The sequence below is a fragment of the Fukomys damarensis genome, unplaced genomic scaffold (assembly GCF_012274545.1).
Source record: "Fukomys damarensis isolate Sample0158 unplaced genomic scaffold, DMR_v1.0_HiC HiC_scaffold_23, whole genome shotgun sequence".
Classification (NCBI taxonomy): domain Eukaryota; kingdom Metazoa; phylum Chordata; class Mammalia; order Rodentia; family Bathyergidae; genus Fukomys; species Fukomys damarensis.
Window position 1 is genome coordinate 50,433,966 of NW_022900935.1, and position 26,319 is coordinate 50,460,284.

The window sequence follows — 26,319 nt, forward strand, 5'->3', positions numbered from 1 at the left end:
TTTTTTTTTTTTTTTTTTTTTTTTTGGTGTGATGCAGGTGATCAAACACATAGCCTTGCCCATTCTAGGCAAGTCCTCTGCCACTAAGCTCTAACACCAGCCCTTGTTTTCCAGATTCCAACTCCAAGATCCCTACTGCTACCTCACTGTTAAAATGTTTTTGCCAGAGCTGTTGAAAAAGACATTCTGCCACTCTACTTGGCAATAAAAGTTTCCTTTCTCTCTTTTCCTTCTTCCTTCCCTTCCTAAAAGGCAATTCCAGTAACTAATGAAGCTAGAAACAAACAAACAGGCATCTAGAGAGCAAAGAAAAGAAAAGGATGCAAATATACACAAACAATGCTCAGTATAGTGTCCAACAGCAGACTAAAACAAGGGAGTCTGGGTATGAATCAAGATGTGGTCATTACTGACCCAAAGAAAGTCAATTTCTAAAGTTTCCATCTCTACAAAATAACTACACAGTAACTACATCACAGTGTTTTTCTGAGGATGAAATTGCTAACATACATAAGATACAGAGAACACTTGTCATACAATAAGTGCTACTCAAATGTCAGCCACTAATAGGAGTGGCTATAATGGCAATACCAAATTAGCCTTAACTTCTTCTCCTGTCAAGCTACTGCCCCTGAAAAAGCCCCTTATGTTTGATACATATCATTTTCCTAACATAATAATACTTATCATTTAATACATATTATTTTCCTTACATTTCAAGGTTAGTTCTACTCAAGCACAGAATTAAAATACTCATGTAAAAGTAAAATGCCATGGCTCTTACATAAAATCTGATCAATAAAAGTCAATTATAAGTTGAACTGAGCAGATATTCTTTCACATTTACTGCAAAAAGCACCTATCAAATTTCTTCTTGTTCAGACCAGCATTTTAACATGTACTGTTTTTAAAACTTACTTTAAAACTAAATGCAAGTTAGCAGAAAGCCGAGGATCTGTAAATTGTGTTGTTCTGTTGTTATGGTCAACGAAATAAACTCTGCCTGTTGCAGTATTACGGATTTCCCATCCAGGAGGCAAAGGACCAAGCTCTTCACAATTGATGTTGCTAAGATCCCTGCAAAAACAAATATAAAATAAAAAAATACCTCACTGCTGGGCCTGCTGAGCCAAGCAAGTGTAAATGACACAGAACAATTCCATGAAGACAGAAAATGTATTGTTTCAGACACTTGAGATGTTTAGCTGGAATCTTTAACTCCCAATGGTTGAACAAACTTGTAAATTCAAAACCCAATCCATAAATGGCTCAGAAGAATTTATCATATAGCCTATATTTTAATAAGTTTGTTCCTGAGTTTAATGTTATATATTTTAAATTAATACAAAAGCAATCATGATATTTGCCAACATAAACCATACTTCAATGTTTGATAGGAAATATTGTTACAACTATTAACAGTGTAAGGAATTAAACGTTTTCTAAAATTGTCCTACAATTATTTCTTTACTACATCATAAAAATCTTTGTAAATAAATGTCCATTCCATGAGTAATTTTAAGCTTTCTAAAAAGAAAAATTGGAAATGTTATTGAAATTATGATCCTAAAATAATCAGAACTTTTTTTTTTTTTTGGTACCAGGGATTGAACTTGGGTCCTTGCACTTGCAGGGCAGGTGGCAAAACTACTGAGCTAAAACCCCAGCCCCACAACGTATATTTAGAGTAACTTCTTCATTTTCAATTTTCAAATATATAAAGTTAGCAAATGAAAAATCTGTTTAAGGCACCTAAGAAAGGCTAGGCTTAGTGGTGCACACCTGTCATCGAAGCACTACGGGAGGTGAGGCAGGAAAATTCCACATTCAAGCCCAGCCTGGATAGTTTACAAGACAAGACAAGACCTTATCTCAAAATAAAAAGAAAACAAAAAACAAAAAAAACCACCAAAAACCTAAGAAAGAAGAAATGCTCTGATTTACTTGGTGAAACTTAAAAAAATGTAATGGACCAAAGACTATTGTTATCATGTTACAAATGAAAGACTATTATACATAGACAAGGGTTTATAAGACCTTAAAGAAAGAGACAAGGAGCTGCCAAGCTGTTGAGCACACCGATGTTCTGGGGAGAGGGGCAAAGTGAGTATGGAAGCTTGTCCTTGCCCCTGCCCTAGGCATTGCTTCCTTTTGATTATTCATTAAACAGCAATAAGGCTGCAAATTTTTATTCTCAACACTGTTAGAACAAAATATTCCAGAGTGAAGATTCCAAAGTGTTCAAATTGCTGCCATCATCCACTAGGATAGTTGAGTCACTGCTTTCAGTGACCCCACTGAGGCTACATATAATGACAAAACACGTTCAGGTCACTTCCAGCCCTAAATCAATTCTTTACACTTCTGAGACCACTTGTAAACTGAGGAAATGACACCCTATGAAACTGACCAAGCAAACCAAGCATCTAGACAATAAAACTGTGCCTTTTATAATCCCCTTTTTATTCAAGAGGGATAGAAGGAAGAGGCTGTATATAAAATTAAATTTTTCAAAATAATGTTTTAAAAGCTAAACCAGACATTTTCCTTTAATATAACCTTTTCTTAGAAGTCACAATGAAGAGGGAGAAGAGGAGGAGGAAGAACAACAACAAACAGCTGGAGCAGCAAGTAGGGAGAGGGTCAGGCCAGCAGCAAAGTTAGAAACCTCAAACTTTCTTTGGAAAGGAAACACAGAACTTCCTCACTAAGCTAAGAACTCACTGGGAGGGATGAAGTGATTCCAGGAAAGCTTCCTAAATTTCTATTTTAGGTTCAGAAAACCCCAACTAATCAAGATCAAATAATAAACACACAATCTAAGATCACCAAACACTTGAGAAAGGAAAATCACTGTGATCGTCAGTGAAACTATAAGCCACAGAATCAGATCCCCAAATACTGTTAGAGACCAAAAAAGAACAGCCATGATACCCAATATTTTAAAAAATTAAAAGGTACAATCACAAAGATAAACTATCAATGAAAGATTAAATAAGATTTTCTTAAGTGGAACTTCTAGAAGTAAAAAATAATGACAAATCAAAGAATGAATAATTTGCCAGGCATGATGCCACGTGCCTGAAATTCCAGAACTTGAGGGGTTGAGGCAGGAGGATCACTGTGAGTTTGAGGCCAGGCTGGGCTTACATTGTGAGGTTAAGGCTAACCTGAACTACACAGTGAAACCCTGTCTCAAAAAAAAAAAAAAAAAAAAGAAATTTTTGATAGCAGAATTTGATTTTATGTTATTTTATTTCAAATTTTATAAATCTATGAGCATACGTAGAGGAGCTCTAAAGGACTTAAAAGAGCAAATCACTGGAAATAATTTTTATGACTAAGTGGAAACTGATTAAAGAAAAATGGAATGTTAGGAAACCATAAAAAGTTATGCAAATCTGTATTTCAAGACTATAGTCAGTATGCAATAGAATAAGTGCTATTCATTATTTTAAACAAAAAAAAAACTATCATAAAATGGCATTTCTCAGATAAATTTAAACATGAGATATCTTTAAAGTTATGTTTCATTTACACTATTTTATAACTGTTTTTAAATAGTGAGATATTTAATAGAATCTAAATAGTTATATTATGCTTTGATAAAAGATCTTCCACACAAAAGGAATCTTTGCTAAAGGATGCTCCAACATAAAGGATAAATACATAAACTTTTAAGGTAATTTGGGGCTCAGAAAGACTAAGAAAAACAACAGCATTATTTCATAAAGAGATTCAAAATAGACATCAATGCTTGTTATGGCTTGTATCTAGATGCCCCCCAAAGCCTCATGTGGTCACAGGTGGGGGGGGTTTTGGGATCAAAGATGTGAGGCTAGAATTGATTCAGTGTGCTGTTAGGATCAAGGGTGTAAGCGTTACCTTCCCTAGCCTGGATAAGATCTAAGGGATAGAAGGAGCTGCTGTAGTCCTGCTTATCACTAGTCACTTGTAGCTCACTTGCGTGCTGCCTTCTGTCTGCTCTGCTCTACCATGACTGTCTCTCCTCCGTGAGGTCCCTCTGCCATGCCACTCTGCCTGGAGCCAGCCAACTATGAACTGAAACCTCTACAAACTGTGAAGCTAATTAAATCTTCCACTCTTTAACTTTGGGTGTTATGTATTTTGTTTCATCAATGAAAAGTAACTAAGACAATACTTTTTTTTTTTTTTTTTTTGTAGTAGTGGTGATTTCAAGGATTGAAACCCAGAAACACTCTTTTTATTTTCCCCAGCTCTTTTTATTTTTTTTTTCTTTAATTTTGAGACAGGGTCTCACTAAACTGCCAGGCTGGCCTCAAAATTTGTAATCCTTCATCTCAACTTTCCAGGTAGCTGGGATTGCAGGTATGCACTACCACATCCAGCTTCAACACAAAATATTCTTACACCTTTATAGAAATCCCCGAAATCATCTCAGTTTCATCTTCTGTTGCCAGGTTACATTCTGTTCTTTTAACATTTAATGTCAACATTTTCACTAATGCAAATCATTTAGTTTTTAAAAATTATTTTTTTCTATACATTTCCTGCCAAAGACTTGAAATCATTTTTAGAGAGGGTCCCCCCCACCGTTTTTTTCTTTTTTGGTGGTTTTTGTTTGTTTGCATGTTTTTTGGGTTTTGTTTTTAAGAATCTAAAAAACTTTTCATAACTTAACAAAACTGATCTCTGTAAATTAGGCCTTCAGATCTTCTTTTTCAGTGAGTTTAATAAATATAAAATTCCCTCTCCACTACTCCTTAAAAACTAGTCTGTTCAAGACACAGAAACAGCAACTGTCACTCAGTTATTAGTGCAGCACATTTCTTTGGCTACTACTTTCAAAAGATTCTAATAAGCTCTACAACAATATAAAATATTTTCACTATAACAGTTTTTCTAATAAATAAATAGAGTTATCAAAGCAACCCAAGATCAGCTAGTCACATCTGTTTTTGATTCAGTTATACTTCCTAACATTTAGGAAGAAAATATCTCAATTCTCCATCAGTTTTTTTTTTTAATTGAAGTGTGGTGTTTGAAATATAAAATATCCTCATTCAGCAAAGATATATGTGCATGCAAAAAGCTGATTTAAAATTTAACTTTGAATTCAAGCCTTTTTTAGCTTCAGCTATACCATTTGGTAGTCTGCATCTCATTCGTTAGAAAATAATTCAGAGAAACTAAGAAATACTTGAAAAACTCATCTGATACTGTATCAAAGATTATGTTAAATTATTAAATTGATTTGTACGCCATTTCATCTTGAAGTTAAAAGGTAACTGCCATTTTGGTTAGTACTGCAATACATATAGCTCAAATGTAAAGGGTTGTTTTGTTTTGTTTTCTAAGACAGGTTTCACTATGGAGTTCAGGCTGATCTGAACTCACTATGTAGCCTAGGTTGTTCTCAAACTTATAGTGATCCTCCTGCCTCAGCCTCTTGAGTGCTGGGATTACAGGCACCACCACACCCAGCAAGTTTTGGTAACTAAATGAAACTGAGTTAAAATGACCTCTGTTGTTTTCTTTCATACAAGAAAACGATTAAGAAGCACATAAAAGAACACAGAATAAAAAAAAAGAACTGAATACATTTACACGAGGTCAACAAATTTAAAGACTTTTTCTAAAAAAGCCTAACCAAAAATAAGAATATCAATCTTCCAACCTATCCCCATCTCCCCCCCGCTTTTTTTTTTTTTTTTTTGGTTTTTTGAGACAGGGTCTCACTATGTAGTTGAGACTGACCTGAACTCACTATGTAGCCCAGGCTGGTCTCAAACTCACAGCAATCCTCCTCCCTCAGCCTCCCAAGTGCTGAGCTTACAGGCATGAGCCGACACACCCAGCTCGCTCATCCTCCCCCTTTTTTGAGACAAGGTCTTGCTATATAGTTCAGGCTGGCATTAAACTCACTATGGAGCCCAGGTTGGCCTTGAACTTGCAGGGATTCTTCTGCCTCAAGCTACCAGAGAACTGGGATTATAGGTTTACACCACCATTTCAGGACAATCTCACTTTTTAAAGGATATGTTTATCCAAGTTTAATTTCAAACTCTGAAAAACACACTTTTTGGTACCAGAAATCAAATTCAGTACCTTGCGCTTGCCAAGCAGGAGTGGCCCCAATGAGCTAAATCTCTGGCCCTAAACACACATTTTTTAAAAGGGGGATAAATTAGGGGGGCTGGATATCAGTGAGGGTGGAAGGGATGAAGTGTGGGCTAGCAATGCAGAGTAGTAGATAAGACTTTCTTTCTACTAAATCTTGAAATGAAATTTTGGGGCCAGGGATTTAGCTCAGTGGTTCAGTGGCCTGCCTTGCAAGTGTAAGGACCCAAGTTCAATCCCCGGTACCAAAAAATAAGAAAGAAATTTCAATCAGAAAGAGCCTTTCAGCCGGGCATGGTGGTGCACACCTGTAATTCCAGCACTCTGGAGGCTGAGGCAGGTGGATTGCTCTGAGTTTGAGAGCAGCCTGGGCTACATAGTGAGTTCCAGGTCAGACTCAACTACATAGTGACACCCTGTCTCAAAAAAAAACCCAAAACAAAAAAACAGAAAGAGCCTTTCAAAAATATTTCAAAATATATATGCTAATATTTCATAATATTTCATTATTATGCCAATTTTTATTTATATTACCATTTTCTTAGTTCACTGAAAAGAAAGTTCTGTGCTATTATGTTTCTTTTTTATAACAGATTTGCCTTGCAAACACAAGGCCCCAAGTTCGATCCCCAGTACCCAAGAAAGAAAAGAAAAGAAAGAGGTATATGGTGTATTAACTACTGTTATTCTCTAATTGTTTTATTAGGAAGTTTTGTTTTATATTTTTCACAGAAGTAAATAGTGCTCTTCTATATTTGTTAATACCTACATGTATTACATTAAAATTAAAAATTAGCAATAATTAAATGGAAAAAATATAACAATATACTTTTATTGTAAAAGTTTAGACATTATATTGTTTTAAAAAATCAAAAATATTTTCTGGGCCTGACCTAGGTCTCAGTGATGTGGGTAAACACACTAACAAGGTCAAAATTGTAGAAAATGCAGGAGCTACTATGATGCTTCCCTATGAAAATGGTGATGAAAACAGACCAGCCAGCACACCAAGTTCCTTCTATGGGCAAGACCAAGATTAAGGGATGGGCTGTGGGGATCTGGCTCTATGGTTCCTGCATAAGGACAGTGACTGGTGGTGCCTGGATCTATGACACCACTTTTGCATCAGTCAGGTTTACTATCGGAAGAACGAAGAAACTAAAAAACCAACAGAAACTCTACTACACTATCTTAGACATTCTTAGCCTATAATAAATGGGTTAATTTATGTAACAAATTTGACTGGTTTGTTGTTAGTTATATTACACATTCTGATTTGCACTGCATTATTAGTCTTTGAAAAAAGATTTGGAAACTGAAGTCCTTCTAATTTAAAGTGGAAAAATTTCCTGAGATGAGTTATGCAATCTAATCTTTTTTCCTTCTTCCAGTAGTCAAATGACATAGCCTAAGAATAGTAAGCTTTACAGGTTAGATGTATGCCTTAGATTTTGTTTTTTGTTTTTTTGGCTTTTTCCCGGTAGTTAGGGATTGAACTCAGGACCTTGCACTTGTGAGGTAGGCATGGTGTCACTGAGCTAAATCCCCAGCCCTGCCTTGATTTTTTTATAAGTCTGTTCTTGCAAGTTCAACTAGTCTGAGGTACACTAGTCTAGACCAGTGGTGGCAAACCTACAGCACAAGTGCTGCAGCACGCTGTATCACTGAGAGCTCTAAAAGGCCCATTATCAACTGGTATATTCTGTGCATTTTTTTGTTTTTTGTTTTTGAGTAGTATTTTTTAAATTTCTAAAATTGTAGAATTTATTAAAGAGGCAAAGGATATACACAAATAATAAATTTTGGATAAAGCTGATATTCATGGTATGAAGAGTACTTAAAAATATGTTCTTACCTAGGCACTCTCGGATCATGCCATGTGCTCACACCAGTCTGAGTATGTAAGAAATACACCTGACCTTGTTGCGTTGTCCTCTGTTCTGTAAAATAAAGAAAGCTAGTATTAAAGTCAAATTTAGAATGTCTAAAAAACTAAAAATGTAAATAAGGTTCAAATGGTATAACTGATAATGTAAAATAGGAAGAAAGGGTCTAAAGGAGTAGAGAAGTAGGAAGCGTAGGGGAAAAGAAAAAATGTGAAAAAAGGAAAAAATGGAAACAAAGTCTTTGTAAATAGGGAAGAATGAAGGGGGTAAAGGAGGGCAGAGGAATGGGGGAAAAATAAGAATCAAGACACATCATGTAAAGGTACAAGATCCCAATGATGAATGTAACTGTACTGTATACCTAAAATGTACCAATAAACTTAATAGAAAAAAATATTTTAATTTAGAATGTCTATATCAAACAACGTGACATACACTAGGATGATATACTAACGGGAAATCCCCAAATTACCAATCTATTTCATTCTGAAAAATGACTTCATAAAACATTTGTTCTGTCTCCTGGAAACAATTTCATAAATGGTAATGAGGATTACAGGCCAGTTATCTAAAAGCTGGACTAATAATGTACCCAAACACTATATATGTTGCAATGGAAAAACAGAAAACAAAACTGTCACAATACCAATAATTAAAAAGACAAAAGAAATTATCTTTACTCTTCTCAATGCAGAGCCTAAAGGGAACAGAGGAAAGCTCAGAAGAAGAGGCTAGCCAACTTTGAGGAGACTCAGAGGAAGTTTTCAGGAACTTCAAAAGGGTTTGGAGGCTGATAATGCTTATCTCCTCTTTTATTGACAGATTTTTTTAAAGGCTTACTTTTGAGCTTAGACAGCTACAAAAAAAGATGGAATACAAGGAACACACTGTATAGTCATAAACAGGTAAAGATGGAAAAATAACCAAAGTGGAAAGAAGAGAGCTAAAGATCAAGAGTACACATTATGGAAAAAAAAAAGTCAAAGGTGATGTGAATGCAAAGCCCTTGGGAAGAGAGCAGGGAAGCCAGAGTGAAGTGAAAGAATCAGTAAAGAGTTTCTTCAATAGTGCTTTTTAGTCTTTCTTTCTTAAGCAACAGAACCAATTTTCAAAACCTAGTAAGAAATTTTAATATATGACAATAAAATTGCTAGTATTTTAGTATAAACTTAATTTGTTTATGACCCCATAATAAAGTCAAGAAAATTAACTTAAACTTTTAAAAAATAACAAAACTTAAAATTAGTTATAGATGACAGTTGTAAAAACTTCAGCCTTATCTACTTCATTCTGTGTTCCAGTTGTACAAAATTTTTAAAACTGCAAATGTACATATGGAAGGGAGGGGCTTTAGGAGGGGGGTAATGGGAAAAAAGACGTGGATGTTATGTACAGGTACACATTCCCTATGATAAGTGTTATCAGTATGTATGCCTAAAATGTACCAATAAACATTCTCTGTTAAAAAAATAAAATTAGGATACCTTTTGGCAGTTAGCATTAAACAAAATGTAAACTGCACAAATACTATGAAAGTATAACCATTCCTACTCTTGAACAGTTTGCCTTATAATATAAAAGAGAAATGGCAGGAGATACTTTAAGGTCTGAACATAAATAAACAGCTAAATTTTATTAGGTGTTTTCTATGCCAGACACTGTCAGGTATTTATGAAATTTGTACCACTTCCTTCTTGTAAATCAACCTGCACAGTGGCACTATTATTCCTCTAGTTTTATAGAAGACAAGGGTTGGAGATGTATCTCAGTGGTAGAGCACGTCACTAGCCTAGTATGTGCAAGGCCCTGGGTGTGCTGTTTAAAAAAACAAAAACAAAACACCTTTAAAAAATGAGGCTAAACAATATGCTCAGTAACATAGCAAAGTCAGGATGGGAATCAAGGTTTGTCTGTCTCACACTCTAAACAGGAGGCAAACTATTTTCTTCTCTTCTCTTCCTTTCCTTTCCTTTCATTCATTCATTTTTTTTGTGTTTTTTGAGACAGGGTCTCACTATGTAGTTGACACTGACCTGGAGCTCACTATGTAGCCCAGGCTGGTCTCGAACTCACCGACATCCTCCTGCCTCAGCCTCCTGAGTGCTGGGATTACAGGCATATGCCTGGCCAAACTATTTCTACATTTTTTTCTTTTTTTGTTTTTTTTTTTTTTTTTTTTTTTTTTTGGTGGGGAGGGGAGAACCAGGGATCGAACTCGGGTCCTTGAGCTTGTGAGGCAGGCAGCAGAACCACTAAAACTATTTTCAAATTAAAGAGCTAAAATAGGTTTTTAAATAAAATTAGAATAATTCATTTGCATGATTAGCTTTTAAAATATTCTAGAATAAAAATATGGTAAAACCTAAATCAGGCAATTCCTAATGTTGGTCATTAGGTGTCACAATTTGCTCAAAATAGTTTCATCTGCAGTCAGTATAAGAAGGCAAGGATGTAAGTAACTTGAATAACTTTAGCAAACAAGAAACATTCAAGTTTATAATACGCCAATGTTCAAAGCTGGGATTAATTTCAAAAGTTTTGAATTAAATTAGAAGATTCAAGCCATCTTCCACATCAATATCTACATTTCTAGAAAACTATTTAAGATTACAATCATATTATACAAACACAGAAGTGACTAATTTATAACAATCCAGTCAGACAATCCAAAATTATAGATAATACAAACGTAATAAACAAATACCAACAAAATGATTTCTAAATGTTTGTCTTGAAAAACACATTGCAGGTCTGACTTCAGATTACCCTTATCTATAATAATATTACCTTATTTTTATGCAATGCCTATTTGCATAGTAGTCTCATTTCATTTCATGAAGTGTTTTTTTTTTTTTTTTTTTTTTTTTTTTTTTTTTTTTTTTTTTTTTCCGAGACAGGATCTTGCTACATAGTTCAGGTTGGCCTTGGACTCATTATATAGTCTAGGCTGGCCTCAGACCCATGGTGATTCTCCTGCTTCAACCTCCCAAGCGCTGGGATTATAGGCTCATCACATTTCATTTTAATAGAGAATGAAAGCTGAGGTTAATGACTAAGCCAATGGTGAGCTGTTGGTTATACAGTCTTCTACTACCTTAAAGATTTTTCAAAGTTGGGAGGTATCTTAGTTACTTTTTTCATTGCTGGGACAAAATAACCTCACATCCACAAGTTAAAGGAGAAATGGTTTATTTCAGCTCACAGTTTGTAGCAGTTTCAGTCCACAGTCAGCTGGCTCCAAGGCAAGGTGGCATGGCAGAAGGGCATCCCAGAGGAGAAATAGTTCATGGCAGAGCAGGCAGGAGGTAGCAGAGGCAAGCAGTAAAGCAGGAGCAAACCTCCCTTTCCCCTTTATCACGTCTAGGCTATAAGCCTTTTGGGTGGTGCCACCCACATCAGGATGGGCCTTCCCATTTTCCACACCAGAACAATTCCAAGCCAATCAGTGGACTAATATATACCACATACCCTTAATCCCAGTATCACACCCCCTACATCTAGCCAGTTACAGAAAGCCCCACCTTTGAGTGCATGAGGCTTTGTGGGGACATCTAGATACAGGCCCTAACAAGAGATTTTATATTTGCTCTTATTTTCAGACAGAACCTTTAAGCTCAGATTAAAAAACTTTAAGTTGATGTTCTTTGTTAGCAAGCTGAAATTGGTAAACCATGCTCTATTTTCCCTAATATCATACCATAGCCTTCCGGTAGGTCTGGAGGAGTATGTAAATGTGTCCTACTCATGTAATTTCTATGTCGCTGTGACCTGACTCTCCTCTCTGCCAGCCTGGGATCTGAAGACTGTCCACATGTTGCACCATTTGTTCCACTGATAGGAGTGTTCTCATCAACAAAGCAGCTAAGAGGTCTGCCAGGACTAGAATATTCAGATGCCGGTCTATTGAAAAGCAATAAGGAAAAATGTTATCAGCTCAGATATCAAAAATAAGAGTTCACTAGAAAATATATACTACAGTAATATTATATAAGAAAATGGACTAATACAAATATAATGATTCCAGGAACTTTAGTAAAAGCAAGCCTGAGGTCTCTAGACACCAAAGAAACACATGAAGTAAAAACATCAGTTATGTATTTAAATGGCTTTTTTTTTTCCCGGTACCGGAGATCAAACTTTGGACCTTGAGCTTGCAAGGCAGGCAAAGTGCCACTGAGCTAAATTCCCAGCCCTATTTGATTTTAGATATATAGATATAGACATAGATTTAGACATAGACAGAGGCGTTCTCTGTTTTGTCTTTGGTGGTACTGAATCCAGAACCTCATGCAAGGTAGGCAAGTGCTCTACCACTAAGCTACAAACCCTTTAGACCTTTTTAGTTTATTCTGAGACAAGGTCTCACTAAAGTTGTCCAGGGTGAACCTGAACTTAAGATCCTCATGCCTCAGACTCCCAAGTAGCTGGAAATACAGGTATGAGCCATTGCATCTGACGATTTTAATCATATTTTGTATAAAATCCAAATATATTTGTAATTTGAGTACTGGCTTACAAAGCATAACTCAACCTTGATATAGCCTACCTCTTGGACCTGATTTCCTATGATTTGGCCTCTGTCACACTGATATTCTTCCTGTTTCTTGAACTTCCCAAAGTCAGGTTACCTTTAGTCCTTGAGAACAGTACCTCTTCTTTTCACAGAATATTATTTTCTCTTATTCTCTCTAGTCCTACCTCTTTTTTGTTATTCAAATGATAGTTTACATTTAAACAAGGCCTAAGGGGCCTTTCCAGTCTAAAAAAGTCCCCCAGTCATTTGACAGAACAAAAGTTCCCAAACTTATAATAGTTTGATCTGAGCTTTTTTTTTTTTTTTTTTACTTTGCTGATGATGGTGGCACATGTCTGTAACCCAGCACTCTTGGAAACAGGGGCAACAGGTCCCAAATTCAAGCTGAGCCTGAGCAGTTTGGGAACACAGCAAAACCCTGTCTTAAAAAGTAAGGATTGAGATTAACTGGGGAGAACAGCTCAGTATAGGCCTTGGGTTCAATCCCCAGTACTACACATAAATAGAAATTGTTTTTTGGACTTAACAGTAATGCAAAAACCACCAGCATTCAATAGAAATTGTATTTATACTGCTTCCCAGACTAGCAAGTGATACACACAGATACTCTCAAAATGCTGGGTGATGGCAAGTTGTACCTCCCAGTTAGCTATGTGGTCATGAAGGCAAAGAATGATAATATGCTGCTAATATATGTTTGCTATACTAAGAATATTAAATGAATTCTTAACTTACAGTATTTTAAATTTACAATGGTTTATTAAACATATCCCCAGTCATTAAATCACGGAGTATGTTGTTCACTGACTCAGTTCCTCAAGCACAGAATTTATTTTTGATATTTTTCCTCTTTATTTCCTTATTTTTCTCCATCTTCCCACCAGAATATGTACTGAAAGAAGGGAACCTGCCTTGTTTTTTCCAATATAAATATTTCTATCACCTAGTGCCTGACACACATGTACAAAGAGCTAATTAACATTTACTGAATGAATAAAAGAGAGATACTAGTTTGTCTCATGAAGGAAATTTCCGGTCTTTCAAAAGAAAAAGATAATCAAGAATTCACTTTTAGGGGTGTCAGGGATTTAAGCTCAGTGGTTCTGCCGCCTCTGCCTCACAAGGACAAGGACCCAAGTCCAATCCCCAATACAAAAAAAAAAAAAGAGAATTATTCACTTTCCAAGAATTCACTTTTAGGGCTGGGGATTAGCTCAGTGATGCCGCCACCTGCCTCACAAGTTCAAGGCCCAAGTTCAAGCCCCAGTACCAAAAGAGAACTCACTTTTAAATATAACAATCAACATTTTATACATGTAGAAATTAATTTTATTAATAAAATGAGATAGAAGGAACTGATCTCCATTTAAACACTGATACAAGTGTACATTCACTCAGGCTCAGATAAAATAAAAATAACTTAGTCAACTTCAACAAAATACTTGGCACTTTACACTATACATGCAACAGCATGACCTATCAAACAACCTTTTTCACAATAACTTTTAAAAATAATAATAGCACCTATCCAGGAATAGTGGTTTTTTTGTTTTGTTTTGTTTTTGTGCCGGGAATTAAACTCAGACCCTTATACTTTCGAGACAGGCAGCAAAACCACTGAGCCAAATTCCCAGCCCCTAGCCAATCGCAGTAGCGTACACCTGTAATCCCAGCACTCAGGAGGCTGAGTCAGGAGGATCACTGTTTAAGGACAGCCTGTGCTACATAGTGAATTTAAGGACAATCTGAACTGCACAGCGAGACCCTGTCTCAGTCAATCAATCAATTTTAAAATAATAAAAATAAGAATAGCACCTAATAATCTAAAACAGTAAAAGCCAAGGGGAAAAACTCTGGAAAAATTGAGAGATAAATGGGAACTTCAAAAAGGTGACTAGCACAGACAATGGAAAATACTGTATATTCTTACCTTGTTGGGCGTTCCCATTGTGTAGTTCTTGTTATGTGGTTTAGATACTGGATTCTTCCAGAGGCAGTTCTCCGTTCTTCCCAGCTTAAAAAAAAACATTGACAGATAAGGCCATCAGTTGGAAACTGGATAAAGAAGATGTGGTTTTTCTATAAAATGGTATACCACTCAGCCATAAAGAATGAGAAATTCGATTAATTCATAGGAAAATGGATATATATTGAGGATATACTAAGTGAAATAAATAAGTCACACATGTGTAAATACCTAATAGTTTCTCTGGTGTGAAAAACTATAATAGTACATAAGATCCTAATGAGATAAATGACAATGTGAAATAGGAAGAAAAAGGGCTAAAGGTATAGGGAAAGTGGGCAGGATAGGGGGAAGGTAATAAGGGAAAAGAAAAAAATATGAGAAAATGAAAAAATGGAAATAAAGTGTTTGTAAATGGGGAGGGGAGGAAGGGGTGAAGGGAGGGCAAGGACAAGGGGAAAAAATGAGAACCAAGACCTGCCATGTAAAGGTACAAGATCCCAATAATTAATGTAACTGTACTCTATACCTAAAATGTACCTACCAAAAAACTCAATAAAAAAAAAACATTGAGAGATAGGTTTTAATGGGTATTAATAGGAAGCTAGGACATGGAATGTCTTCAGTGCGATCACTAAGCCAGGAAGGTATCTGCTGCTCAAATCAGGAAGGTCAAACAGGATTTTTTCCAACTTATTTTAGAACTGCACATGATATGAAATTCTGGAATTCCTGAAATATCTACACTAAGATGTGACAAATATTTGCATCAGCCAACCTCCAAGAAGTTTTTGGTAACGTCAACATCCCTGAAATTCCTCCATAATTTTCTGATAATGGCTGTGCTAAAAATATATTTACTCAAAATCAATTAGGTCTTAAAACTAGTATGCAGAAGACTAAGGATTGGAATCCAGCTGGTCTAAAAATAGAAATCATCCGTGATTATTTTAAAATTAAATTTCACTAGAAAAGCTTTCAAAAGCATTTTGCCTACTGGGCTGGTTACTGGAATTGTCAACTTGGCCTCATTAAGATACTTCTGGAGAGGTGACTGGGTCATGAGTTCATGAGCTCCTAGCTGAACGGGCTACTAGGAGAGGAAGCCTACTTGGAGGAAGCAAGTGATGAGGTATGGCCCTGGGCACTAGATCTGACCCCAGGCTCTTTCCAGCTCACTCTGCTTCCCAGCCACCGTAAGGTGATAGCTTTCCCATCACACCTTCCCACCATGATGTTATCTGCCTTGGAACAAGCTGACCGAGGACTGAAACCTCAGGAACTGGGAGCCACAATAAACCTCTCCTCCTTCCTTAAGTTATGAGTGTCAGATAGTATAAGCCAACAATGGGAAAACTAACCAATAAACTCCCCAAATTAATTTTTTAAAAATCAAGAATGCCACTTTTTCCTCAACTCTTTATTACAATTTATATATGGAAATAGGCAAATAATCAGACATATGGTAATGTTAATATTTCCACCAATATACTGGCAGAGTTTTAGGGGCATTAAACCACAAAAAAAGAGAGATGTGAGCTCACTCCTGTGCCTGTGATTACAATTATAATAATAATAGTGATGGACAAATGCAGAACAATAATTCTTATATTGCTTTACTCTCCCATTATTTCATCCTAATCTTCCTTCAAAGCTACCATAATCTACCTCACACCCATAAGAGCTGTAGACATATCAAACAACTAAAATGATCTATAAAGTTATTCATAAAAATTTTTTAAAGTTGAAACAAAATGAGCAAATATTACAGCTTAGATGTAAAATTTCATGTCAAAAATGAGTCAAAATCAATTATTCACTTTAAATGGATCTAATGCACTATATGTAAATTATACCTCATTGAAGTTAATTAAAAATACTTTGAAGGTTAAAAAATTAGAAAAGTGTCAGAATTAGTATCAAAGACATAACAAGCTTGCGAATCATCAATTAGGCTTGTGTTCAAACTATGCCACTTACTGTGTGGACTCTTAGGAAAATTACTTTATGCTGTCTCCCAGTTATTTAATCTGTAAAATGAATGACAGTAACTACAGTAATAACAAAAATGATAGTAATTATTAAATATTATGTGCAAGACTCTCAAGTGTTTTACATAAATGATTTAATTCTCTCAACAATTTATGAGTATGGACTTTCATCAATCATTTTTTTTCAATAAATAAACTAAAGCTTTGGAAATTTAAATAAATTAATAGCATAAAGTCAGTAAACAGAAGAGTTAAGGGTTGGAACCCAGCTGGCCAAATTCCAGAGTCATATGCTATATACTACTTTCCAAGATGCTATGAGAATTAAAATGATACAATGTATCTAAAGTTCTTGCAATAGAATCCCACACATATATATATTCTCAATAAATGTTACAATTATCATGATCTGAATTCTCTTTCCCATCTCTCTCAACAGAATGTTTCAAATTCAGAGTTTGCATGCCCTGTTTTGAATAATTTAACCAAGCAAAAAGTTTTTCTTTTAAATAGACAGTACACAGAAAAAAAGTTCTACTTGGCAAGAAATTTCAGTTGCTTCCTTGTCAAAACTTTTTACAAGGGCCGGGGATTTAGCTTAGCAGTTCGGTGGCCTGCCTCGCAAGCGCAAGGACCCGAGTTTGATCCCCAGTACCAAAAAACAAAAAACAAACAAACAAAAAAAAACAAACTTTTTACGGTCAAAGCTCTTGAAAATTCAAATTTAACACACATAATTCATGGTTTATTTTGTAAATGTATAATAAAATCCTTCTAACTTTACAAGTAGAAAGAAAACCTACATTCTAGAACTGATCATAGCAAATGTCTAACATACATAATAAATAACAATTTATTTCTTATTATTTAAAGGATATTACTTATATATTTCTCAAATGATTTTAGTGATGTTAGCTTACCCGTCTGGTAAATCATTATCAAACAAACGACTGCAGTCCACAACTTGTCCTCCTGTGCCTATTCGGTCTCTGGACTGAAGACTTACTATTAAACAACAGAAACATTACTAATATTCATAGAACTACAAAGAACTATTACAATCTAAAATATCTATCTTCAGAAGACATTGCCTTACTTATTTTGATAGTTAAGAATGAATCTTTGGTTTCTAATAAAATCTGTAATTTTTCCCCATAGATGATTTTTCTTTAGGAGTAATACCAGAATCTTAGGTTTTCTACAATTTATCATGTCCACAGAATGAAGTCTACTTTCTTTTTCACCCTCCTAATAGAGCAATGCAAAGTTGCTATTATGTTCAAGAAGCGGCATTAATATATTAAGAGCACAGGGCCAGTGATTTAACTCAGTGGTTTCGCTGCCCAGCTCGCAAGCGCAAGGACCCGAGTTCAATCCCCAGCGCCAAAACAACAACAAAAAAAAAGTATGTATATTTTAAGAGTATGTTTACATTAATTCTTTTTCTTTCAGTTTTTGTTTTATTACTACCTGTTTGCAGTATATAATGACTACACTTTTCCTGGAGAGTTGGTACATGTACATAACACATCTTCTTTTTTTTGGGTACTGGGAATCGAACTCGGGACCTTGCACTTGCAAGGCAGGTTGTGGAACCACTGAGCTAAATCCCCATCCCACATCTTAATTCTTTTTTCTTTTCCTCCTGTTCCCCCATCTCTTCATCCCCCTCCATCTGCATAAGATCTATCTTCCAATTTCTATTATATAACTTTAATTATCTAACTTTTTTTTTTGCTCTTTATATTTCTCATATAATAGAAACCATGTTATATTTAAACTTGTGTGTCTAATTTATTTCACTTAACATTATATGGTCTCAATGTTCATTTTCCCACAAACAATTCAAAAAAATATGGAATGCTTCACAAATATGCATGTCATCTTACACAAGGGTCATGCTAATCTCTTCTGCAACATTCCAATTTTAACATATATGCTGCTGAAGTGAGCATGAGTTTCAATTTTTGATAATTTCACTATCTTTAAAAAATACCCTGGATTCTGGCAATAGAAGAATCGTTGGATTCCATGAGTTTTAAGAGTAATATAAATAAGAGTACCATTATAAATTTGGTAACAGGTGATACAAACTCTATAGAGTTGACTCTGCCAACTAGATTAGCACTGTAATACTGAACAAAACACTTAACATTCCTAAGGCCAACAATCCCAACTGAATAATGAGGAAGCCAGGTTAAATGATATCCCTCAAATCTTTCCTTGCTGCTCTGGTAGTCCTTAATTCAATTTTTGGCAACTCTCCCAAAAGACAGAAGAGGTAGAGCCAAAATGCCAAAATTGAACATAGTTTTGTTTTGTTTTGTTTTCCTCCCAGCACCGGGAATTGAATATGACTCCTTTACACTGACCTACATTTAACAGCCTTATTCCTTTTTTTATATTGAGACAGGGTCTCACTAAATTCCAAGGGGGGTTCAATGTTGAAATCCAGAGTGCAGGGATTATAGGTGTGTACCACTACTATGCTAACTTCTTAAAGACTTACTAAATTACCACATAAAAAGTATGCTGTTGGGCCGGGGATTTAGCTCAGTGGTTCCACAGCCTGCCTCAAGCACAAGGTCCCAAGGTTAATCCCCCGACCCCCCGGCAAAAAAAGTATGCTGTAAATAAAGTACAACATCTGAGGACCTTTCATTAAAAGAAGGGTCTCATAATTCTGCTCTGTAAAAATCTGAAAAATCAGAAAAAGTTCACAGATCTCTTATATATTAAATTTCATTTATAGGAGAGAACATTGTAACACACCTTGGTGAATGTAAACAACATGTTTTAGGAAAACTACTTTAAAAATACGTTTTCATATAAAAAAAAAGTAAAATATTTACTGAAACAGAATCGCAGTGAAAAACTATTTTCTCATTAGCTTTGTTTAGAACAGTATTAGGGTTCAAAGCTAAAAAATCAGCTTATATCTCCAGAATGTTGTATTGTAAAACACCTAAGCAATTTTTGGGTGTTTTTAAATAATCTAATTCTAGTTTATAAAATGAACTGTAGATATATGTTTTCCAGAGCCACTGTTCATAATATTTAAACATTAGCAACTAAAGATCCAACAACAAGGACTGGTAAAATTAATTATATGATAATCATATACTTACATTAAAAATGCTATAAAAATATAGCCATTCACAAAAGAGAAATAACAGATTAAAACAGACTATTAATATTTTGTATAGTGTAATATAATTTTTTAAAAAATACATAGGATTATCATGATATATTGTGAATACTCTTTAGGTTCTCTGTCAACAATTAGACTTTACAAAAAGCAAACAATATAAGAAAAATTTCACAAGGACAGAAAGAGCTCAATAATAATTTAAATACAAGGGAAGGGTTTATATTCCTTGAATCAATCATCACAATTTGGAAAAAATATTTTTAAGTTTACAATTCTTTAAAAAGAGAAAGCAAAATACACAAAAATGCTTATAAGTTTCAATGTTATAAAAACAAAAATAGATGTTCAATGATTAAATTATAATAATTCATCATTAAATACCAAATTGTTATAAATGAAAGAAAGCAAAATAAAAATTTTATGTTCCCTATAATCAAAATCATAGAAATATATATGTAAATAGAAATACCAGAAAGTGGTATTTCTTAGTGTGTTAATGTTTTCTTCCATTTCCCAAAAAGATGTTTTGAACACCTACTTACAATTACTTACAAATCACTTCTCAGCCTTTTGGCTAAGATCAAGGGTACAATTACTTACAAAAGCCCAATTCTCCAAGAGCTGAACTCACTGTCATGGTATGACAAAACTACACGACAGGATTTAAATTTAGCCTCCCTCTCTCTTATTAATGATCCTATTATGAGTTCCATATTCACACAAGAGCTTTAAATACACACGCACACACTTAAAAGTAAAACATCTGTATTTTATGCAGTATACACTAGTAAATATACTTCTAATGTCTAAAAGTTATTTTATAAATAAAAATTTACACTTAAATAGAACTATTCTGTTAATCCTAGATATTACTTGAAAGCATATATACCAAATCAAAACAACAGAAACAATTGCCCTGCATGCTAGAACTTATTTTTAGAATGTTTTGCACCCCATTATCAATCTAGGAATGACAGGAATTATGAGTAATTCTGTACTGCCAATGCTTCCCTGGGACAACAAAAATAGGGCTCTGTTAAGTGGCTATTCTGCCAGTTACCCAACTATCAATCCAATTCATTCATTACCTTGTAAGAAATGCAGTTCAAGTACCTCTGGGAACTAAAACTTGGGACATTCTAAAACTTCTTTGAGAGATTCATAAATCATTTTAGTCTAAATTCTGCCCTATCACAAGGTGGTAAGATTCCAGTTGAATTTTTTTCTTTAAGAAGCCTCCAGGGTGCCTTCTTCTGTGTCCTATCACGCTATGCATTATAATCAAATTTCAATCCATCAGTTTTTAAGAAAAGTCTCAAGAAATTTCATACCAAGACCTTTACTCTATGTCAATTCATGATAGTCTATTAGTCCATTTCTACTTAGTGTCATATAAGCTAACAATTTCTCCTTTTTTCCATATAAGTCTTATACTACCATTGCTCATTCTTTTTTTCAATTAGCATAGATTTTTTAAGACTGTAAAGCACTAAACACTAAACAAAAAAATAGAATATTCTTACTCAAAAACTAGTTTGAGGATTATCTTCAGGAAACTTTAATACCATCTACAAAATCTTAGTGCTATACTGTATTTGAATACTTTGAAAGGGTTCTTTTCTGGAGGATCAACAGTTCTTTACTTCCAGCTCTTTTTTTTTACATTAAGGATTTTTAAAATTAAATTAACTTGTACCCTAAATCCACTGTTTCCAATGTAGCACCTTACTTGATTCATATTTAATTTATGCCAATATAATGCAGCTATAGTTGTTATATTTTGATTTAAAAGGTACTTAAAACTGTAGGTCAGTCTGAATAAGGCCAAAATTTGCATAATTTTAAATTCCACACTTACCGACTATCTGTCCTCTAACTGTATCATTGTCATTTGGCCCAAGTTTGCATAGATCCAACCTCTGATCTATTTCAAATCAACAACAAAACAAAAAGTGAAAAAATTAGCTGGTATGAGAAATTCTAATATCTATTAGTAAAAGTAAATTTCTATTATATATTAGAAATCAAATCTATAAAGAAACACAAAACAAATGTTTAAAATTCTCTAACCTCATTTAAAATAGCATTTAATTGTTTTAACCAGTTTTGCTAAATTCAGATTTAAAAGACCATACATCATTGGTGTGTTATATTGCCAATAGGCAGTGACTATTTCTCCAAATATTTCAGACCACAGCAGTCTAAGTCTTGCTTTGCCTCCTAATAATTATTGGTCTTAAGCAATTTATACCTCAGCCTTGGTTCTGTCACATGTAACCTAGAACTTACCCTGCATTTTTCAATGATTAAATGAGAGAGTACAGTAACATAAAACTCAACATAGTGCCTGGCACATAAGCGTTCATTCTTACTACTTTTATCTAACCATTACAAATGACACAAACACACAAACACACACACACACACACACACACACACACAATAAATCTTAAGAAAAAACTAAGATTTTATTCTTCCGTTAATCATTTAGAGGAAACTTTTTTTTTCGTGGTACTGGAAGCTGAACCCAGGATCTTGTGCATGCTAAACAACTACTCTACCACTAAGCTATATCTGCAACCCTTTTTATTTATTTATTTTTGAGACAAACTCTAAGTTGCATAGGCTGCCCTTGAACTTTCGATCCTCCTGCTTCAGCCTCCCAAGCAGCAGGGATTACAGCCCTGTGCCACTATATCTGGCACAACTCATTTATTCTTTCAGATACTGGCTTGGCCCTCAAAGTTATAGTTAGGAGTGTCACCTATAGCCTGTTCATTCTGCTTAGCTGAATTCTTTTACAGGTATATTCCACCTGTCTTACATAATTATAAATCAATAAAACAAGGAGACCATCTTAGTCTTTGTATTCTCCACTTCAACCTCGCAGAACACTGCATCATCAGGTGCTCAATAAATATGTGATCAATATTACCAAACATCAAAAGGTCAAGAAAATTAATGCAAAGAAACAGTCACATGTAGTAGAAGGAAAAATCTGTGTTCCCAGACTATAGTTCCTGACCGAACAGCTAAAAATACATTTTCCCCTTTGCAAAATAAAGGAATGTTACTGAGTTCGTTATACAGGGCACTTCTGCAAAGCATGTTCTTCATCTGCTATCAGTTCCTCCAATTTGGCACTCTCCTTTGGCTAGAAGGCTTTTGCCCTTGGTTCTCATACAATAGGACCCTGCCATTTTTGTCTTTTGTGTCACCAGGGTTTAGAACAGTACCTGACAGGTTAAGAGTTCAATAAATGTTGGATAAACTCACACAAGAACACTGTAATGTCAGACATTTGATATATAAATTTTAAGTTTGCCTTCTGGATTAACAAAGCAGTATGGTTTTACATGCAGATTTTTTTCCAACCCCCACATCCTTCTCCTGTTGGCCTCTATTAACCCAGAAATATAAGAATTTCTCAGATGGCTTTAAATTTTGTCTGATCCAGAACTTCTAGTTCAGTTCTCTCCCTTTTATATAGCAGGTCAATGTTTATGTATGTGGGCTGTGGTATCACACCACATTAAAAGGGACCATCTCAATACGTCTAGCATTCAATGCTAAATTGACTCTACGTTTCTTTCCTTGTTTCTTTGCTAAATTATATAATAGTCTGATTATTAGCAAAGGCATTTGGGCTAAAATCCATGACAATAACTAACAATGTTTCCTACATAAAAAATTTTATAGAAAAAACGGTAACAAAAAAACCTTTCCCCAAATTTTTCCATCTATGTGTTTCAGTGGAAAGACTCCCAAAAGAACTCTGTGCCACTTGGGTTACTTGAATTACATAAATGTTGTCAGTTTGTCAATCTATTGTGGAAATGACTTTGAATGTCTTGATCTTAGTCTATCTTCTAAAATCCCAGATCAGTGATAAGCTGAGCTGTATTTAAGTAGCTGATATAACTTACAATCAATTTTTAATTTTGTCATAGTTTTATACCTCTTTTTTTTTTTGAGATAGGGTCTCACTAGATAGTTCGGGCTGCCCTCAAATTCACAGTAATCCTCCTACCCCAGCCTCCCAAGTGCTGAGTTTACAGGTGATGAAGATTACACCTGGCAGTTTTATATCACTCTTATCCACTAATAATTCTTTTTTTTTTTTCTTTTGTACCTGGGATCAAGCTCAGGATCTTGTGCTTGCAAGGCAGGCAAAGTACCAGAGCTAAGTCCCTGGCCCAATAATTCTCTATTAACTTCCACCTTCACTACTCCAATCACTTAAATAAAAATTCACTGCCATCTCACAAATCCATCAAAACCAGAGAATTGTACTAAGACATTTTACAAGTCATATTTACTTGGACACCTTTCTTCTCAACCTTCTGGATATCTATCTCTCCCTTCTTGTTTTAGGACCTTGAGCTTGCCAGGCAGATGCAACAAAACTGAGCTACATACATCCCCAGCCCTCAATCACTTCTTAATACTTATTACTAATATTTCACACATATATAGGAAATTTCTGGATCCTTACAATATAAAATATAATAAAAACATAAAAATTATAAGAACGAAAATAACACGATAATAGTGAACAAAAAATAAGAATTTTTTTAATTTAAAAAAAAGTATATACTCACAACCAGTGTCTTTGAGGCGGTTGATGGCGTTGGAAAGAAGTCGAACACAACCAAGAAATCCAGCACCTTGTTTTTTATGGATCTTCTTGTGATTCCATACACTGATTGTAACTGAATCAGACTTTCCAATATACCTACAAACCAAAATGGCTACATGAAAAACTTAATAAAGTAGTCTAAAATTTTTCTTTTTATATATTCTAAAGTCATAATTATTTTTCAGAGTATAACTAGAACATGCAAAGTATATTTCGAGTTCAGTCAATCAACATGACTGAACTTGAATTTTTAAAAGTTTTTAAATACCTAAAAATGATTTTTAATATAACTTTATCACATCTGCCACTCTCAGGCTGGGCAAAAATTCTTGTTAGTAAAAAAAAAGTTCTTTCTGTAGCTAGTGTCTAATAACACTAAGGGAGTTTATAATGATTCTTTTTTATTTCTTTCCAAGAACAAAAATCCTAAAAGAACTTTTATTATTTTTAAGTACTCTTCAATGACGTGACCTTCTACTTCAGAGAAGATTTTGTTTACTTGCAAGGGGCATTGTCAAGGCTGACAGACCAAAAATCTGACCTACCTGTTATATTTTTTAATGTTGTAGAACAAAAGCTGTTTGTAACGCTTTTCCCCTGCTTCTTTTCTGCATGCAGGCCTTGAGCGAACAGGACTCTTGCAGATTTCACTTCACTGCCTGCAGACAAGCAGAGCAGGGGAAAGCGTTACTGTACTTGTCTGTGCACATGCCTGCCAACTGTTAACATGGCATCAACCCATGGATAAACATGTAACATATCAGTGGAACCTAACTCTATTCCAATGACTGTAAGAGATCAAATTTTTGGTCTGGCAACCTTGATTTTAAAAGTATCATTCAACAAAAGACAAATATCAGAAAAATTCACCTAGTATATATAAAAGCCTAAGGCCCTAGAATGAGGGCTAAAACTTTTAAATAAGGAGAATGGAAGGGGCATGGAAGTCCCTGAATTCAGTTGTGCCTAAAGAATGGCTAACTCTGAGCTTTTAATTATAAAAGCTGATACATTCCTTTTGTTAAATTAAGCCAATTTAAATTTGGTCTCTGTTGCTTACACATGAAAGATCTAAACTAAAAATATCATTCAGAATACATACATCAATTTTCACTTAAACCTACCAGATGTATCTTGGTATGTAACTACTGCATGCTATTAATTCCAGAAGTAGGATCAAGTATTAAACAGGCAAATAACCTCAAACCAAACATTAAAAAAAAAAAATACAGACACTTCTTGTTTAACAATTAAGTTGTGATTTCACGGTTAAGTCGTTAAATGAATTGGTCACCAAAGAAGGAATTGTATATTGTATATACATTACAATATTCAGAACAAAGAATGGTCAAAGGAAACCAACTTGATAACCTTGCTTTCATAACTCTTACATGCAGTAATAGAACAGGACAGAAAATTACAGTATTGTAATGTACAGTATAATCAGCAAAAATTACAGTTGTATATAAACAAGGTATACTGTATTTTAAAAGACCCGAGGCTCTATAAATAAGATGTATAGAACTATACAGGATAAAAAAAGGTCAGAAGTCTAAGCAGTGGGTCATAGGTCTGAATAGCCATTAAATGAGTAAAATCTGTAAATTACATTAAATCAGTTTCCCAACTAACATGACTGGTTTGCAGATGGGCTGAAATATTGACTTTCAAGGACTCATGGCAGCCCACTACTGGCTCAAACAACTCCATCTGTTTACTGCAGTGCACCACCAAACTTTCTATGTGCACCATGACGCGAAGAGGCTGGAAAGCACTAAACTGCACTAAACATTTACTGATTATAGACCTTCTGAAAAATAATTCATGAATTACTAGAAATTATTAACTGTACTGTATTACTCAAGTCTGCGTATCATAAACATTCTGTACAAATACTCCTGGGTCAGGAATTAATCAGAAATATTATCATTTCTTATGACTAGAAAAATATCTCCTCTCATTTTAAGGAAATTTCATGTAACGTATAACGCATATGCCAACATAAAAGAAAAAGATGAATCTTTTTAAAATTGAAAGTTAAACAGAGTAC

At 34.6% G+C, this 26,319-nt stretch overlaps 1 protein-coding gene and 1 non-coding gene across 2 annotated transcripts in view; both read right to left on the minus strand.

The window, feature by feature from the left end:
• Smurf2 (SMAD specific E3 ubiquitin protein ligase 2) overlaps positions 1–26,319 on the minus strand; it is a 132,023-nt gene that overhangs the window by 27,675 nt on the left and 78,029 nt on the right. Inside the window, exons 5-11 of the mRNA XM_033767411.1 lie at positions 24,232–24,365; positions 21,489–21,554; positions 17,400–17,484; positions 14,453–14,536; positions 11,686–11,888; positions 7,958–8,042; positions 919–1,077 (exon numbers count right to left, since the gene is read on the minus strand). Coding sequence (XP_033623302.1) covers positions 919–1,077; positions 7,958–8,042; positions 11,686–11,888; positions 14,453–14,536; positions 17,400–17,484; positions 21,489–21,554; positions 24,232–24,365 — 816 coding nt within the window. The remainder of the gene's footprint in view (positions 1–918; positions 1,078–7,957; positions 8,043–11,685; positions 11,889–14,452; positions 14,537–17,399; positions 17,485–21,488; positions 21,555–24,231; positions 24,366–26,319) is intronic.
• On the minus strand, positions 18,329–18,434 carry LOC117287471. The gene has a single exon (XR_004518767.1). It is a non-coding gene; the product is annotated as a U6 spliceosomal RNA (small nuclear RNA).